We start from the raw sequence: 17,296 nt of genomic DNA, 5'->3' as shown, positions 1-17,296 counted from the left end.
AGGGAGTTGGAGTCTGGGCTGCATCACACCCAGAAGACTATCTGGGCTCAAGACACCAACTTCAAAGCCGCCCACAGACAAGGGAATTTTCCTGGAACAATAGAAAGTATCTTGTCCGAACACCGTCCAGGAAAGGACTTGTCTGAGACTTCTGAGTGCTTGTGAGAAAACTCCGAGACAACAAGAAGTCTTGTGACCTCAGTTTCTTCAAAACACAAAATTGTTATTGGAATGTGTTTGTGTGCTCCTCCCAGGGGTAGCGGATAGGAGGGAGTTTACTTCAGGTTGTCATTATTGCTTGCTGTTGTTATTCAATTAAATATTCAAAGAGACCCTTATATGGTTCTATGGCAAAACATGTTTTTGCCATGTGCAGGTGGTGTCGTGATTGTGTACAGCCTGAACTCATGAGAACCTCACTCATGTGTCCACTCTGAGCAACCGGAGTATAAATTGTCTAGGGCTTTCAGTAAAGTTGGCTACTGCATGAGTCTTTGTCTCATTTATCGGCTCCATTCTCCCAGGTCCCACCACCTCTAGAACAGTGACAGTGCCTCTAAGATGTCTGGTCATCAAGAAGATGGCCAGTGTGCCTGGGGAACAGGGGCGGGAATAACAAAACCTAGGAACCAGGAAGCCAGTGGTTGTATAAAGACGCCACCAATCACTGAAGCAGACAGTAGAGTAACTGATTTAGAAAAGGTCTGGGACCCGAAGAGCTGGGGTTGACCTTAGTGAGCTTGAGTGTGGTCAGGACACCCGGGGTTATCCAGGCAAGCTGCTAGCTAGGAAGACTCAACAGAAGCATTGAGAAGCCAACTTCCAAGAAGAGGACCACTGTTGGCACCTGTGAACGGTGCACCAATATGAAGCAGTGGATAGTATGTTCTGCACTGATAATCATTATCATCACGTCATCATCATTGTTATCATCACCCCAGACATCTCAAATGCAAATTACAAAGGCCCAGGGGTATTTGGGAAACAAATAAGGGAAGTCAAAGAAAGCCAGCAACAGACTGTAGTCTCCAGTGTCCTGAAATCTTACTGGAGACCTCCAGGTGCTGTACTAACTCAGCCAGCCTAGAGCTACAGTACTTGTGATGGCTATCCTACCTCCAAACCATTTTTTTCCCCTTTTTCTTTTTTGAGACAAAGTCTCACCAGGTAGCCTAGGCTATCCTGGAACTTACTATGTAGACCATGCTCGCCTCGAACTCATAGAGATCTACCTGTTTCCACATCCTCCACTTCCCAAGCTCTGAGAGTAAAGGCATGTGCCACCATATCTGACTCTTACTTTGGGGGAATTAGTTATATATTTATTTTATGTGTATGGTTGTTTTGTATGTCTGTGCATCACATGTGCACCTGGTGCTACGAGGGCCAGCGGGTGTTAGATCCTTTGGAATTGGAGTTACAGGTGCTTGTGAGCTGTCATGCAGGAGCAGGATATAAAACCTGAATGTACTGGCCAGTTTTATGTCAACTAGACACAAGCTAGAGTCACCTGAAAGGAGGGAACCTCAATTGAGAAAATCCATAAAAATCCAGCTGTAAGGCATTTTGTTAATTAGTGGTTCACAGGGGAGAACCCAGCCCATCATAGGTGGTGCCATCCCTGGGCTGGTAGTCCTGGCTTCTACAAGAAAGCAGTCCAAACAAGTCACAGAGGGCAAGCCAGCAAGCATTTCCCATCCATAGCCGCTGCATCAGCTCCTGCCTCAAGTTCCTGTCCTTTTTGATGAACGGTGGCATGGAAGTGTGAACCGAATAAACCCTGTCCTCCCACTGTGGTCATGGTGTGTCATCACAGCGATAGTAGCCCTGATAAGACACTGTGTCCCCCATAGGGACAGCAAGTGCTCTAAACCACTGAGCCATCTCTTCAGCTCTTTCCTCGTGCTGCCACATCCGCTAGTTGATAATCAGTGTAGGCGCCTTGTAATTCCATGTATTGCTCCGTTTCCCAGTTCTCACCAGGTAGAAATGTTCCTGGCACTGACCCTGCAGATAAGCCTCACAGTGATCTTGCTCTGCCCTTGGAAGTTGCAGAACCGGTTTAAACCTGTCCCCTTTCTGACCAGCACCTCTAATGAGTCAATAAACCCTTTATGTCAGAGATCCCTCGGTTTTGAATGTTTGGTTGAACAGTGCACAAGTCAGGTAAGATTGCGCACTGTAAAACGAGGGCCTCGGACCATGGCCAATGCTGTGGACAAGGAAGGCACTTCAGCTTAAGGACCCGTCTGTAAAATGAAGGCAGTTCAAGAAGTCTTATTAAAATTTTAATCTCAGCCTCCTTGGAGCCTAAAGATGTTCACAGGACGCCAACTAAATTAACGAGAGATGGGAAAAGCCTTGCGAGTCCTAGGCTAGCTCAGAGTAGCTGTGCTGTAAATGTTATGATGAAGACATGGGGTGGAATGGAGACAAAACTCTGTGGCGAGCCCCTGACAGGCATACGGGAAGCCCTGTGGCGAGCCCCTGACAGGCATACGGGAAGCCCTGTGGCGAGCCCCTGACAGGCACCACAGAAAGAAGAAATGAGATAAAGAAAACACTGAGGGAACGAAACTCAGAGAGAAGGGGAGAGTTGTAGCATCCCTCCATGGTGGAAATCTCTAGACTATTGTTGAGACATCTGGTGAATTAAATGGACAGCAATTGAGTCCTGAGGAGACTACTTAGCGAGTGAGGGTGGAAGGAAGGAAGGTGGAAGTCGTTCAGGAGCCGCTCTATTTGGACGCATGTACATGGCTGCTGCATCCCTCCTCCCTGCTTGTACTGTAGGGTGGACATGGCTTCTCACTGGGCCCTGTGTCTAGCCTGCACTGAGCAACGCAACGCGTGTGAACTGCCCTTCACATAAAGTTAACCGCACTTGCTGCGCAGGCCCAGGGATCCTTGAGAGGCCACAGTGCGGAGCAGAAGGTGCAGCGGGTAGACTCCCGTTTCACAGCCCCCAGGGGATGAGTCTCTGGGACTTCAATAAGAGCCTGTGGAGGCCAGCAGCAATTATTGGGGCTTTGCTTTGGTGCTGAGACTCACTGAGGGAAGGCCACGGTAATTCTGAAACCGAAGCCAGAAGGACCAGATTTCTTCAGGGGTTTCAGGGGAACTCCCATGCCCAGCGGAGCTCCATAGAAAAGGGGAGATAGCTGCACAGGGTTAGATATAGCCAGATCTGAGGAGGTCCTCAGGAATGGGGAGCCATTCACAGCCAGGACTTTGTGGCTGGGTTCCATCTGTCCTTACATAGTGTCCTGTCCAATAGGACCTGACCAGTGAAGGCTTTTAGGCTTGTGAATGTTTCTGCTCTGGTAGAACCACATAACCCAAGGCAGCCCTGTGGAGGCCTAGACAGATCTTGTGTTGGGTTCTTACTAACTTGTGGGCAGTGGCCACAGAGTCAGGCTGAGGTACTGAAGGGGGCCCGTGCTTTCTTCCCTCTTGCCAGGTGTAAGAACCCAGGCCTTGAATCCACAAGCAAAGGAGATTGCAGTGACTTTGTTTTTTGTTTTTTTGTTTTTGTTTTTTTTGTTGGGGGAGGGGGGCAGGGATTACTTTGTACCTTTGGCTCTTCTGGAACTCACTCTGTAGACCAGGCTGGCTTCGAACTCACAGCGATCCTCCTGCTTCTGCCTCCCTGAGTGCTGGGATTAAAGGTGTGTGGCATCAACACTCAGCTTTGGGGTGAGTTCTAAACAGGCAGATACAGATATATTCCTAGTCCTTTGTTAGAACACCACAGCCTGTGTACCCTCCTCAGGGGAAACAGGTCTGCACTGGATGAAGTTGTATTACCTGGTGGTGAACACAGCCCATCTTATCTGAAGGCATAGGCTTACAAGAGGCATCTGCCCAGTGAGTATTGTTGCTTGCAGTCTGGCCCAGCAGTGGCCACACCTGCTGTCCCTTAAAAAGGTGGGTTTTGTATTAATAAACGAGACTGGTAGCCAACAGTGAAGAGATGGGACAGATAATAAACGAGGGAAACCAAAAGCTGCATTACTGTTCTCAGAGGCACAGAGCAGCACACAGCACTGTCTTCGCTCAGTTGTGCCAGATGATGGAAAGGTGAGGCTGTTTGCCGAAACTACTCCAGCTTCTGGGACCTAAAAAGATCAAAGGAAACCTGCAACCCCTGGTGGCCTCGCCTGGGGAGCCGTGCTTCCCATAATGAAGGGTGTGACTAACTATGGACCGAATGGTATTCAACTAACATCCCAGAGTCTTTGGATATACACATCCCTTTGATGTGAGGAGTTTGTGCTCAAAAGCCAGAGGTGGCCTCGGGTAGGTATTATATGTAGTTTTGGTTTTCATCTATTGTTCCTATAAAATCCCAACACAAGCTTATAGAAGTTAGAATTGCAAGCTGGGTGTGGTGGCGCACACCTGTGATCCCAACACTTGGGAGGCAGAGGCAGGTGGATCATTGTGAGTTCGAGGCCAGCCCGGTCTACAAACCGAGTTCAGGAAAGCCAGGGCTACATAGAAAAACCCTGTCTCAAGAGACCAAAGCAAAAAAAAAAAAAAAAAAAAAAAAAAAAAAAAAAAAAACTAACACACACACCCTGCCAAAAATAAAAATAAATAAAAAACAAAGAAAGAAAGAAAAAGAAAAGAAAGAAATTAAGAGTCGTTGCCTAAAAACATGAAAGCACAGGTATAGATAACGTTGGGAAAGTTAAGCACATGGCACTTCAATGTCCCTCCCTTAGCTTTGTGCTGCACGTCTCTTCCTAAGTATCCTCTGTCACATCTTTTGTAATACACCAGGAAGCAAGCTTGAGGAACACTGGATGGCCAGCAGTGGTGGCGCACACCTTTATCTCAGCACTGGGGAGGCAGAGGCAGGCGAATCTCTGAGTCCACGACATCCAAGGCTTAGGAAAAAAAAAAAAAAAAAAGCAGCAAACATCAACAACAAAACACAACTTTGAATGATCAGTCTGCACTTCCTTCAAGACACAGCCTGGACGACCTGGCACCGCGCTGCTTACTGGGCACGGCACGGACCCTGGCACAGTGTCTTTCACAGAAGGTGCCACAGGGTCTTCCAGTTGGAGACTGTAGAGCTTGTCGGCTGGACCTGCACGGCTGTTAGCTGCTAAGTCTCCAGGATGCCCTCCGCGCTGGCCTCTTTTAACAGATGCCAAGCCAAGGTAACAGGGAGCCCCTCACTACTGCTGGCAGTGACTTCCCTCAGGACTTATCTGACGGGTTTTGCTCTCCCGGTATCGTCTCTTCAGGCCTTGGCTCATTTTCTTCTGTTGGCTTTTGTGTTATCACCCTATAAAAGCCTTTTCAGGGCTGTCGAGGTGACTGAGCTCTAAGTTCCTAGCATCTGTCTTAGTTAGGACTTCTATGGCTGCTACAAAAGACCAAAAGGCAAGCTGAGGAAGAAAGGATCTATTGGGTCTACACTTCCATATTTGTGGAGGAATGCTAAGTGCATGTATCAACCGGCAATAAGGCGCTGGTTAGCCAATCAGCTGGGCAGAAGGACAGGAAGTGGAAGGCGGGACTTCCTGGTAGGGAGCAGAAAATTTGAGGGTTGGAGAGGGACGAGGTTTTTTGATGGTTGGAGGAAGACGGTGGGAACTTGATGCAGACTGGCCCAGGGGTCATAGTGGCAAGTGTTTGGAATATACGTATGTTATAAGGTTTAGAGTAGTTTGTTTAGTTTACGAGTAGATTAGAATCAGTTCAGACTCTGGCCCGGCGAAGTGCTGGCAGCTTTAATGTACATTTCAGTCTCTCTGTGTCAATTATTTGCTTTGTAGGCCTAACGGATACAAAATACTGTAACACATATTGCTGTTCACTGTGAAAGGAAGTCAGGACAGGAACTCAGAGCAGGAACCTGGCTGGAGGCAGGAGCTGATGCAGAGGCCACTGAGGGGTGCTGCTCACTGGCTTGCTCAGCCTGCTTCTTACACAACTCAGGACCGCCTGCGCAGGGATAGCACCACTCACCATGGACAGGGTCCTCCCCATTCAGTCACTAATTGAGAAAATGCCTTATTGCTGGAGCTTATAGAGGTGTTTTCTCAACTGAGCATCCTTCCTTTCCGACTCTAGCTTGTGTCAAGCTGACATACAGCTAGGGAGCATAGCACCTGTGTCAGGCAGTTCATAACTGTTACTTCTGGCTGGCTTCTGACCTCTGCTAAGTACCTGCGCTTATATGCATGTACCCACACAGACATACATAACCATAAAACATTTTTAATTAAAAAGGAGTTTTATGGGGCTGGAGAGATGGCTCAGTGATGGATCTGCTCTTCCAGAGGTCCTGAGTTCAACTCCCAGTAACTACATGGTGGTTCACAACCATCTGAAATCTGCTGCCCTCTTCTGGCCTGCAGGTGTATATGTAGACAGAGCACTCATACACATAAAATAAATAGATCTTTAAAAAATAATAATAAAAAGGCTTTTTATATATTAAGGCTAATAAGCTGTACTTAACAGCTACTAGAGAGGCTGGCTAGCCCTTGCAAATTCAAGGTCAGCCTGAGCTACAGAATGAATGAGTTCAAGGCCAGCATGGGCAAGTTAGTGACACCCTCTCTCAAAATAAAATTAAAAAAGGATAACCAGGCATGGTGGCACACGCCTTGAATTCTAGCACTGCAGAGGCAGAGGCAGAGGCAGAGGCAGAGGCAGAGGCAGAGGCAGGTGGGTCTCTGTGAGTTAAAGGCCAGCCTGGTCTACAAAGTGAATCTGGGACAGCCAATGCTATACAGAGAAACCCTGTCTTGAGAAACCAAAACCAAAACAAACCAAAAAAAAAAAAGTAGCAAAACACTCCTGCTAGGTGTAGGGCTGAATGACTTTAATACTAACACTTCGAGCCAGGCGTGGTGGCGCACGCCTTTAATCACAGCACTCGGGAGGCAGAGGCAGGCGGATCGCTGTGAGTTCGAGGCCAGCCTGGTCTACAAAGTGAGCCCAGGACAGCCAAGGCTACACAGAGAAACCTTGTCTCAAAAAACCAAAAACCCTAGCACTTCAGGGCTGCAGAGATGGCTCAGAGGTTAAGAGCACTGGCTGCCCAGCAACCACATGGTAGCTCATAACCATCTATAATGAGATTTGGTGCTCTTTTCTGGTGTGTAGGTGTACATGCAGGCAAGCACTGTATACATAATAAATAAATAAACCTTAAAAAAAAAAAACAGCACTTGGGAGGCAGAGGGAGGAGTTTGAGGCCAGCCTGATCTACATAGCCTGTTCTAGGCTATCCAGGGCTACATAGTAAGACTCTATCTGGGAATTAAAAAAAAAAAAAAAAGAGATATTGACATTTTGTGTATTTTTTTCCAGATATTTCTGCCCAGCTGTTTTTGGTAGCTGTCTACTAATTTTGATTGAGGAGAGTGGGTGGGCAGATGTGTGGGAAAGGCACAAGGGATCTTGGGCACATGTCCCCATGCCATTGTCTGCTCATAGCCAGTATGGCCACGTCTTTGCCATCCTAGACTTTTCCCATGTTTGGCCCTAGGTGCTGTCTAGGTTTTGTTTTCTTTCTGCCATGTTTTGTCTTGGGGGCTGTGGGCATGAGGAAAAGAACCTTGTGGACCCCACAAACCCAACCTACTGGTCTAACCAACTTTCAGGGACATGGGCAGGCACCTCTACTCCCCCAGCTAGAGCCCAGGCTGAGCCTGCACGGCCTCCCAGAGCAAGTGTCTGCCTGTTCTAGGCTTGCAGTGACACTGACACACACACACACACACACACACACACACACACACACACACACACACACAGTGTGATTCGCATTACTTCAGAGAACATGTGTAGCCAAATGAACATACAGACTAACCTAATCCAACCTCCCAAAACTGTTCATGGTGGCCCCCAAACCATGCCTTCTTCCTTGTAGTCTTCCCTCGGGCATGCAGAACAGCAGTCCCCAGCCTCCAGCCTCCAGCCTGCCAGGCCCTCGTGCTGCATACTGCACCCCCACCCCACCCCTACAACTGCCCAGCTGCTCTTGCTCCTAACACTGCTAAGTCTAGTTGTACCTTGGACACTTGAGGCTGTGCTCACGCTGGCTTCTTGCCCTGGCCACACGAAGAGTGGCCTGGAAGAGGCCTGGAGCAGCCTTCCCTCCTATGCCTCTCAGACCCTACTTAGTCCTTTTCTAGGGCCACAACCCCTGGTTCTTATCACTACAGGGAGAAGGTAGTGTCTCCACCTTCTCCTGTGGTTGGTGGACATTATGGGAGATCCCTACCATCATCTTCTCGTGGTCCTTACCCTAAGGGTGGATGTTCTGCACAGACCCAGGTGTGGAGGAAGCCGTGTGGCAGTGGCCTCAGGCCGGCATCAGTACCAAATGAGAAGAGCCACAGGGCAGCTGCAGCAGAGGGTCAAGTTTAATGGTCACTCTAAGGGATATCGTACATTGTTCAGAGCCCAATCCTACCTCCCCTTGGTCAGGGACACAGCCAGGTGTCCTCAGACCCCAGGCTCTATAAAAGGGGGGCCTGCCCCCAAGCTCCAACTATGTACAAGAGAGCCCACCCTGCTAGACCCTGGGCAAGACCGTGAAGGGGTCATGGGGACCTCCAAATTCACCAGCTACTTGACTCTCCAGCCTGGAGTGACAGATCCAGACCCCCACTACGAAGATGGTGAGGTTCTTGCTTTCCAGGGCCCATCCCCAGCTGGCCCCACCACACCCCTAAGCCTCTGTGCTGGGATGTGGCTTCCAGATCGAGGCTGGAAAAAGCTGAGCTCAACAGCAGCAAGGGAGACAAGTGGCTTGAGGAGGTGAGTGGGCAACAGCTGGCAACCCAGTGCCTCCCGTGAGCAGAGGGGAGGTGAGGTTTTCCTCCCTCCTACTGCTCGGGCTACCCCTTGCCACGATGAGGTCAAAGTACGCAAGGGGTGACAAGAGGGGGTGAAAGCAGACATATTTGGCCAGTATAGCCCGGGCCAGGCTTGGCAGCCTGGCAGAGCCAGCCCCACAGAGACGGGCCATCCTGGTGCTGGTGATCAGATACAGCAGGGCTGAGAGGCTGGGGACAGGAGGACCTGAACACACACCGAGCTGCTCGTCCTAGACTCTAACTAGTAGCCGAGTGCTCAACTAGTTAAGCAGGAATGCTGCTTCCCTTCAAATTGTTTCAGGGGTATAAAAAAATTGCACTTATTTCTATGAACCCCATGGTGGGAATTCCCAATGCTGCAGCCTCCAGGCGAGGCATGACAGGCCAATGCCCTGGCCATTAAGAGGCCACTGGCCATGGGGTGAGTTTCTTCCTCCAGGCCCCCAGGACTATGGCCTCTGTAGCCCAGTGGTGCAGCAAGAACCAGACCCTACGAGAACCTGAGCAATGTCTGAGGGTCCCTGAAGTGGCTGTGGGCAAGGCCAGGGTCACGCGGTCCTGGGTGCAAGTGATGGCCCAGCCCTAGGTCCCCAGTCCAGAGGAATTGGCCTGGCGGTGCCTGGGCATGACCCTTGCTTCTCACAGGACGTCATCAAAGTCCAGCAGCTTTGAGTGCTGGCGGCTCTTCCACAGGCGATATAGCCGGAAGTCAAAGTAGGTCTCAATCATCTGCTTCCCTGGGCAGGAAAGACAAAGGCCAGGAGGCTCAGGCCTGACTGGGAGGCTCAGGCCTACCGCAGCCCTCTAGTCAATCAGCTGAGGTAACTGACCTTGGGCAGACAGCTCCAGGGGCGACTCAAAGGTAACCTTGTAAGGAGTCATGAGGGTCCTGAGGTTCTGGAACAGCTTCAAGAAGGGCAAGGCCATGAGTGTGGGGTTCAGGGCAGGACCCACCTCGGGCTGAAGCAGAAGGGACGTGCCAGGACCAGCGGGCAGCCTTGCCCCCCACTTCTCATAGCTCTGAGCGCCTACCTTCTCCCCATTGGGGTTCCCCAGAATGTAGCAGCCCATGATATGGATGACGTTCGGCTCTGGGTTCACTTTGCTCATCAGGCGGCTCAGCCTCTTCCAGAAGCTGGTGGGAGTTACAAGATGGCCTCAGCTCAGGGCTGACGAGGCCCCTTGACCGAGCTACCCAGGGAGAAGCGCGGTGGAGGGGGAGGGGACTGGGAGCAATAGAGCAGGTTCAAGACTGCCCTCCCACAACCCAGAGTAACCCCACCCCTGTACCTCCCCACCCCCCCCCCATGCTCCCCCACTCCCAACCCCCACCCCCATCTCACTGGATCATGTCCTCTTCCTTCTCCACTTTGGCAAAGGTGGCCACCTTGTTCTTGAGCAAATAAAGGTGTCCAGGGCCGCCCTGTAAGAGGTCATGGTCAGGCCTCGGGGTACCCCCCCAGGCCACAGGTGCGCCCACCCGCTGACTCCCACGTGTGAACATAGGCAGCAGACTTAGCGGGAGTCGTGGCCTCTGCCCCGACCACACTGACCTCTCCGCCTACCTGGCAGAAGATCAGCATCTTCCAGATCTTGGCCCCCTTGTGATAGAGGTTCAGCTTCTTCTCAATCTCCTCTGTGGACAGAGGGCTCTGAGCACCGCCCGCCCTGCCTCGCACCGCCCCGCCCAGGCCACCCTCCCTGCCAGCCACCAGACCAAGTGAGCAGGATACATACCCAGGATGTCCTCAAACGTCGCATGCTCATGGTCCTGAGAACAGACATGCCGCCCATCAGAGCCCTTGCTAGCCGCCCCGCCCCCCAGGCATTCAGGCAACAGTAGCTGGACCCCAAGTGGGAGGGGGTCCCGAGCTCTGGACACTCACGTAGAGGATAGGAATGATGGAGGGGTCATCCCTGCGGATGATGGTAGGGATGTACTCAGCTTTTGGCACCTTGGAGGAGATCAGCTGTGGGAGACAGGGAAAGCCCTATGAGGCACACTCACAGCCACGAGGGAGCCTTATGATGACCCTGACCTCTGAAACTCCCCCAGGAAGCAGGGGGCTAAGACCCTAAGGACCTTTACACTGAGGAGAGCCTTGGAGACCCCTCCGCAAGCCAAGGATGGAGTGTGGGCATGGTGGGGAGGACCAGAGGACAAGGCTGCGCTCCACCTAAGTGCCATGAGGTGCACCCAGGGACAGGCCTCACCATGACCTTGGGTGGCAAGAAGCCCTCAGTGTTGCAGGCCATGGCTTCCAGGCCTTTCTCTGTGTCCCAGTCCAGGTCCTCACAAGCCTCATCCAGGGTGCAGTGTGAGCTCTGCAGGTCACTACCTAGAAGCAGGAGGGGTCACCAGGAGAGTGGCATACCACCCGTAGAGCCCAACCATGCCCCGGAGGGTCTTTGGGTAGGTAAGAAGGTTACAGTCACGCGCAAACTGCAGAGCTGGGCCACTGACACCAGTGGGAAGCAGCCCCGTGTAGGAAGAGAGACATGTGAAGCTGGGACCCAGCACAAGTGTCAGCTGTGGCCGAGTATGCCCTGAGAGACAGTGGGTACCACCTTACAGATGCCCCATCAGCATTGCTTAGCCATTAGTTAACCCCACCTAAGAGATAGGAGATACCAGGTATGCCCATCTCATAGACAGGTAAACTGAGGCTCAGAGAGCAAAAGCGCAGAAGCCTAGCGGTACTGGCATGGGACTCCTGGCAGGGATGTGGGCCTAAGGAACTGTCAGGGAAGTGGGACAAGCTGCATCTGGACACCTACTGTCTCGGGAGTCTTGGGAAGTGTCGGCTTTCATAGGGGTGGGGTCGCTCCAGGACCGGCTGAAGCTCCGTTCGCGCCGCTCGGCGAACGCTGCAGTGAGAGCAAAGCCCCATTAGCCAGAGGGGGCAAGAACAGAGCAGACTCAGGCCCTAGGCTGGGGCCTGGGGTGTGTGGAGAGGCAGAAGCCGACAGGGACGAGGCCTGAGGTCACATACAGTGGACTAAGACCAATGGGAAGGTTCGTGTAGAGGCACAAAATACTAGGAGCAGTCTCAACTTGGAGGACATTAGGGCAGAGGCAAAAGGCACAGTGTGGACGACTGAACGGGCTCAGGGCAGAGCCTAAGCCAGGCAGAACACTGGGTTAAGGGACCGGTCAAGTAGGGCCTGGGTGACGTAGAACACTGTTGGGCAAGCGAGACAGAACACTGAGACGGGGTGGACAGGAGCGGAACACCAAAGAGGAGGCAAGACCTGAGGGGAAGGCAGGACATGGCCAACGGGAGGTATCTGAGGGGGAAAGGCAGGATGCGGGGAAAGGGGAGGTGGACTGGCAACATGCAAAGCCCCAGCCTGCAAAGCGCAGCACTGCCCGCCTCCCCAGGGCCCATCTTACTCTGGGCCTTCACCCGCCGACTGCCAACCATGCGCAGGTGTTTGCGGAAGTTCCTGAAGGAGAAAGCGTCGGGTGATGAGGGTCCGTAGAGGGGTGGATGTTGGCTCCTGCCCACCTAGTCCCTGACCACGCTGAGGCTGGACACAGAACAATCTCCCCAAGGCTCATATTCAAGGCCTGCCTCCTCCTGAGACCCTTCCAGAACTGCAGAACACAGGCACGTTGAATCTCTCCTTTCAGGGTGTTTCTTGCTGAGGCTTTTGGCAGACATTTCCTCTGTCGCAAAGATATCCTAATACCCTCACCCATACTCCCACGAGATGGTCTGGGGATGTCCAGGTGTCCCTTCCCCACTAGGGACACTGGCTTTGTGCCAAGACCCCATGTCCAGTTTCCTAGAAACACCTCTGAGGTTGGTAGGATTGGAGGGTAGGTAGGCCACGCCACTGGCTGAGTAACTCTGGGCTCCATGGCTAGACAGACACGGATGGGCCAGCTAGCCTCAATATGACTGTCAGTGTACCCTCAAAGTATAGGTTCAGGGGCTGAAATACAGCCTGGCCACATGGCCTCCTGCCTGCCACGTCCCCAGAGCAGGGCCAGGCCAGTGGTCGCCACCACCCTTCCCCCATTAGGTCTTCCAGGGCCAGGAGGGCCCTGGCCAGGCCAGTGCAGACCAGAGACAGACCCTGGTGGCGAGTGGCTGGCAGGCCCTACCTCTGGATTACAGACGCGGAATCATTCTCCCGTTTCCGGCGCTTCCTCTCCGCGTAGCCCCTGAATACCCTGAGAAACCGCCGCAAGTCAGCACTGCCCTTGGCTGAAGGCAGGAGGGACACAGACGTGGAGACAGAGGGGCCCAGTGGGGCATCCCAGGCCCAGCTCCCAGCAGGCCTTAGGGAGCTCAGCACTACTCGCTGCCCAGGCCCAGGGTCCCTGACCTGCAGAAGTCTATCCATGGATGGGAGGGTCCCCCAGGACAATGGCTGTGCCCTTAAGTGCACACTGCATGGCGTACTTACGAGATGCTGAAGTCACGGTGCGAAGAGGCAGCAAGAGAAAGAAAACAAAATGAGTGTGGATCTCCGGCTTCCTTCAGGTCCCCTCCCCCATCCCCGGGGGCCCCCGAGGGTAGTTTCCTCCCAAAAGGATGTCTCCTGGACTCAAGGCCAGCAGTCAATAGGCACCAGAGGCTGAGCCACTGGCCCATGTCATCAGGTGCTGGGTTCTAGCCAGGCAAAGCTGGGGTTTGGACCAACAGAAGCTTGCCTGTGCCCTGCCCACTTTGTCATAGCAATTAGGGGTGGAGTAGGACTGCTTTGGTGAGGGACTTTGCTTCAAAGGCATCTCCTTGGGAGGAAGACATAGAAGCATGTCAGGTAAAGAGGAGCAGACTTCTAAGAGACCCTTGGTGACAGTCACCCATCACACATGACGCAGAATGAGGCTAGAGTTCAGGGTGTGCATGAGGACCAACGCCCACCCCACCCCCCACCCCTCAAACCACTTGGGAAGTTGCTATCAGCTGTAACTCTGGGGCAGGTCTCTTGGGAAAAGGGAAGACAACAGGGCCACAGGTAAGTGGGTAGGCTGCATGCAAGGTATGCCCATAGGGGACACGGGTACAGAAAGGGGCAGGGGAAGCGGGGGTAGGATATGGTCTGAGGTAGCAGGGAGTCTCATGCTGCTGGGGCTGAGAGCCTCGGCTTGGCCGGTCAGCAGACTCAGCAGTGTGGCTGTGGCACCTGAGGCCATTCAGAAGGCCCCAGCTGAGCCAGAGGCCGGGCAGGAGCTGCCAGCACTTCCTAAGCCCTAGGAAGAAACAGCCCAGCACTTCCTAAGCCCTAGGAAGAGACAGCCCAGCATTTCCTAAGCCCTTGGAAGAGGCAGCCCAGCCCTGGACTCACGCTTGCATAGTTGTGGTTGCCGTCTGGAAGCTGAAAAGGTTTTCCTTGGGGAACCAGGTACGGATGGGGACGTCATCTGGAAGAAGGAAGAGACTATGGCTGGCAAGGGCAGGAATCCTGTAGCCTGATCCCTCCCTATGGGGAAGAGGCCCCGGGCAGAGAAAAGGCTGGCTAGGGTGGGGTTCCAGGACGTAACTCTGCCCATCCAGACTCTCTGACTTGCGGCTTAAAAAAAAACAAAAAAAACTTTTTTTTTTTTTTTTTTTTTTGAGAGAAGGAGGGGTACTAGAGGTGTCTGATCCTGGTGGAGCTCACAGGTGGTTGTGAGCTATCTGATGTGGGTGCTAGGAAACAAACTCTGGTCCTCTGAAAGAGCAGCAAGTTCTTAACCACTGAGCCACCCCCTCCTACGCCCTGGCTTGAGGAGGCTCTCCCTGCAGCTGTTCTGAGTGTGAGGGACATCCTCTGGGTCTGTCTCCCTTGGACATAAGGGAGCTCTTCCCAGCTCCCAGCTGGCCAGACACATCCCTCCTTGTATCCCCACAAGAGAGTGAGCGCGAGGTCCTTAGAGTGGAGACGTCTAGAGCTAGCTACTCTCTGAAGCCCAGGCACGGGGCTCCTGGGATGTCCTAAGGGGGATGCTCTGTAGGGAAGGACAATTTCTAAACACAGCACTCTTTGGGTATTCCAACCCCTCCCTTCACACTGACATCAATCTCAGGGCCCAAACTGCTTCCCACCCCTTGTAGTTTCTTAAGACACTAAGCCATGTTTTCTATGTCTTCAAGACCCTCCCATGCGCCTCCTCCAGGAAGCATCCTTAATAAACTGCCTGGTGGACTTGCTTTTGATCTGAGGGAGGCTACAATGTGTACGATTTGGGGGAAGGGGTGAGCTCAAACCGAAGGGATTTCATCCTGACTGCCATCACACCATGACACATAATGTTTGCTGCTGCTAACGGCTACCCCCAAAAAACCTGCCCAGGCCCAGAGATACGGCCCCTCACCAGACACTCGGTCAACACTGTGCATCCTCTCCAGCTTCTTGTGGCTGCCAGGTGCCTCAGGTAGAGGTGGCTGTTCCAGCCCAAAGGCCCGAGGGGAGGGACCAGGGACCAGCTGGGCACATCCTGGGCATTCTTTGGAGCCCTGGCGGCTGCCTGCCCAGCTTTGGCAGGGCCTGCTGATGTCCTCATGGCTGCTGCCTGGGCTGGCACGCAGGGGCTGGCTATGGTGGTGAGGGTGCCGCTCCCGCTGCCTCCTCCCCTTTACCACGGCTAGCTCAATGGCTTCAGCTTCAGAGCCCGGCAGCAGGGCTGGCTCTCTAGAGATGGTGTACACACGGGGCTGGGGGCCCTCTGGAGCCGGCTTCCCGCTGACTGCCTCATCTGAGATGCTGCCCTCATAGCGGCCATTGGAGACGAGGGAGAGGCGGCGCTTGTTCTGGGGGGCAGGCTGCATCTCTGGGGACCCGTCGTGGCCAGAGTAGGCGTCAGCCAGCAGGTGGTCTAAGGGAAAGGCAGCGGCAGGTGAGCCTTCAGCCCGCTGGTCTACCCACCCGGTCTTGTGGTATACCAAGGGCACCAAGCCAGCAAGCACCACGCTTGATGAGGGGCTCTGCTTGCTAGAAAAGGTCCTGCCAGGTGTACCATTTCTCTTCTCATCTGGGCTTGAGGCCCTTCTGAGAGTGTGGCCTGGGGTGACAGGCAGGCCTTACCACCTGTGCATAATCACGGGGAGGGGGTGTAGAACAGACAGGCCCATATCCCCCCTCCAGGAGCCTGCAGATACACCCATTTGCCTGGTGCCAACTTCTCCCCTCCCCCCCACCAGCTGGCCCCCAGACAGTGGTGCCAGCCCTGGGGGTGCCAAGAGGCCTGTTGCCATGCCAACAACCCAGGCTGGGAGGGCGCCATGGAGATGGGTGATTGAAGCTCCTCCTAGGGCTCCGGGGCCCTGGAGGGCAGGGGATGTGAGAAAGACAAGCCGGCAGGGTACCTGGGCTGCAGGCTCAACACTCCACCAGTCCTGACCTGGGGCAGAGGGCTCACCCTACACAGCCATTTGTTTCCTGTGTCCCTACCTGCACCGTTGCGGTTCTCAGGGTGACTCTGGGACAGGTACTCTCCAAACGCTCGGGCTGCTCTGGAGGGTGGACAGAGAGAACACGGTCAGTGCATGCTGGCTACCAGCCTTCGACACTGGCAAGACCCTCCCTACCAGACCTACCCCCATCCAGACCCTCCACATCAACATGAGAAGAAATGGGCTCGCTCAACCCACCACAGAGCATCCTGACCACAGACCTCCAACTGCTTTCTGTTCAATCTGCCTAGCCTGTGGGCGTTGGGTTTTAAGGCCCAAGGCCCACTCCAGTCGTAACGGAAAAGCTGCAGGGCGCTGGGGCAGCAGCACACAGCACAGGCGGAAGTCAGCAGCGGCTACCTAACCTCCCGGTCAGCCCGCCGCACTCACCTTACTTTGGCCGCTACCGAGGACATGGCCTCGCTCCTCAGCGCCCTCCTCCTGGAGGCGGCGGCACCCATGGTCACGGCGCCCGCGCATCCCCCGGGCTTCAGAGCGCGCCCCGCGCCCGCCGCCTCTGCCGGGGTAGCCGTACCGCGCCTGAGGTCGCGCTAGGTCTCGGCCTCAGGGTCAGGGTCACACTCAGGCCCGGGCCCCGCATGGCCGCACCCAGCGCCCAGCGCGTCCAGCCTCGGTAGGAGAGCGCGGCTGGACCCGGGGGCGGTGCTCCGCCTCCTGACGCCAAGCCTGGGCTGGCACCACCCCCATGATGACGGGTATGGGCGTGACTAAAAGCCGCTCCTCCCTGAGGCTTTCTTTGTGGGGCGACCCTCCCAAAACTAAAGTGAAGCCCTTCCACTTGAGGCAGCGCCCAGGTATGCCTGGGGGTGAGGACTGCCCAAGAAACCCGGGAGCTCACCTAGGTTTGGGAGTGGGGCACGGGGGGAGGAAGCCTAGGTCCGTCCAGATCGGAGCATCCTGCCTGCCTAGCCTAGAGTTGCTGCCTGGGGTTTGCAGGAACCAGCAAAAGGGTCCTAAGAGAACATGTGACCACCCCACTGACTCTGTACCTCAAGTCCATCTAGCTCTTTGCCACCTTTACACCAGAGTGAGATA

The 17,296-nt window shown here is 53.9% G+C and overlaps 1 protein-coding gene across 2 annotated transcripts; it reads right to left on the bottom strand.

Moving 5' to 3' along the window:
- Positions 1 to 8,378: 8,378 nt before the first annotated feature.
- Positions 8,379 to 16,926, bottom strand: Nsmf (NMDA receptor synaptonuclear signaling and neuronal migration factor). Of its 2 annotated transcripts, XM_051166221.1 has the most exons (16): positions 16,631 to 16,924; positions 16,239 to 16,300; positions 15,163 to 15,663; positions 14,154 to 14,229; positions 13,269 to 13,274; positions 12,964 to 13,032; positions 12,247 to 12,299; positions 11,631 to 11,720; positions 11,067 to 11,191; positions 10,739 to 10,822; positions 10,590 to 10,623; positions 10,418 to 10,488; positions 10,196 to 10,275; positions 9,885 to 9,987; positions 9,683 to 9,758; positions 8,379 to 9,589 (listed from the first exon to the last, which is right to left on the bottom strand). In XM_051166221.1, exons 1-16 carry the CDS (start codon positions 16,699 to 16,701, stop codon positions 9,492 to 9,494), a joined length of 1,599 nt encoding a protein of 532 aa, XP_051022178.1. In that variant the 5' UTR covers positions 16,702 to 16,924; the 3' UTR covers positions 8,379 to 9,491. The 2 variants fall into 2 exon arrangements, with proteins under 2 accessions (XP_051022178.1, XP_051022179.1); XM_051166222.1 differs by lacking the exon at positions 11,631 to 11,720 and having other exon boundaries at positions 16,631 to 16,926.
- Between the last annotated feature and the right edge of the window lie 370 nt (positions 16,927 to 17,296).

Source organism: Acomys russatus, chromosome 24 (genome assembly GCF_903995435.1).
Source record: "Acomys russatus chromosome 24, mAcoRus1.1, whole genome shotgun sequence".
Classification (NCBI taxonomy): domain Eukaryota; kingdom Metazoa; phylum Chordata; class Mammalia; order Rodentia; family Muridae; genus Acomys; species Acomys russatus.
The sequence above is the reverse complement of the archived record's forward strand: the minus strand, read 5'-3'. Positions and strand labels throughout refer to the sequence as shown.

What these genes read in the sequence shown, in the direction of transcription:
- Nsmf (XM_051166221.1), bottom strand. Translation starts at nt 16,701, where the DNA reads ATGGGTGCCGCCGCCTCCAGGAGGAGGGCGCTGAGGAGCGAGGCCATG. An exon ending in CAGTGTTGACCGAGTGTCTG is followed by an intron (nt 14,230 to 15,162) that starts GTGAGGGGCCGT and finishes TCCTTCTTCCAG; the next exon opens with ATGACGTCCCCATCCGTACC. An exon ending in CCATCATTCCTATCCTCTAC is followed by an intron (nt 10,624 to 10,738) that starts GTGAGTGTCCAG and finishes GTCTGTTCTCAG; the next exon opens with GACCATGAGCATGCGACGTT.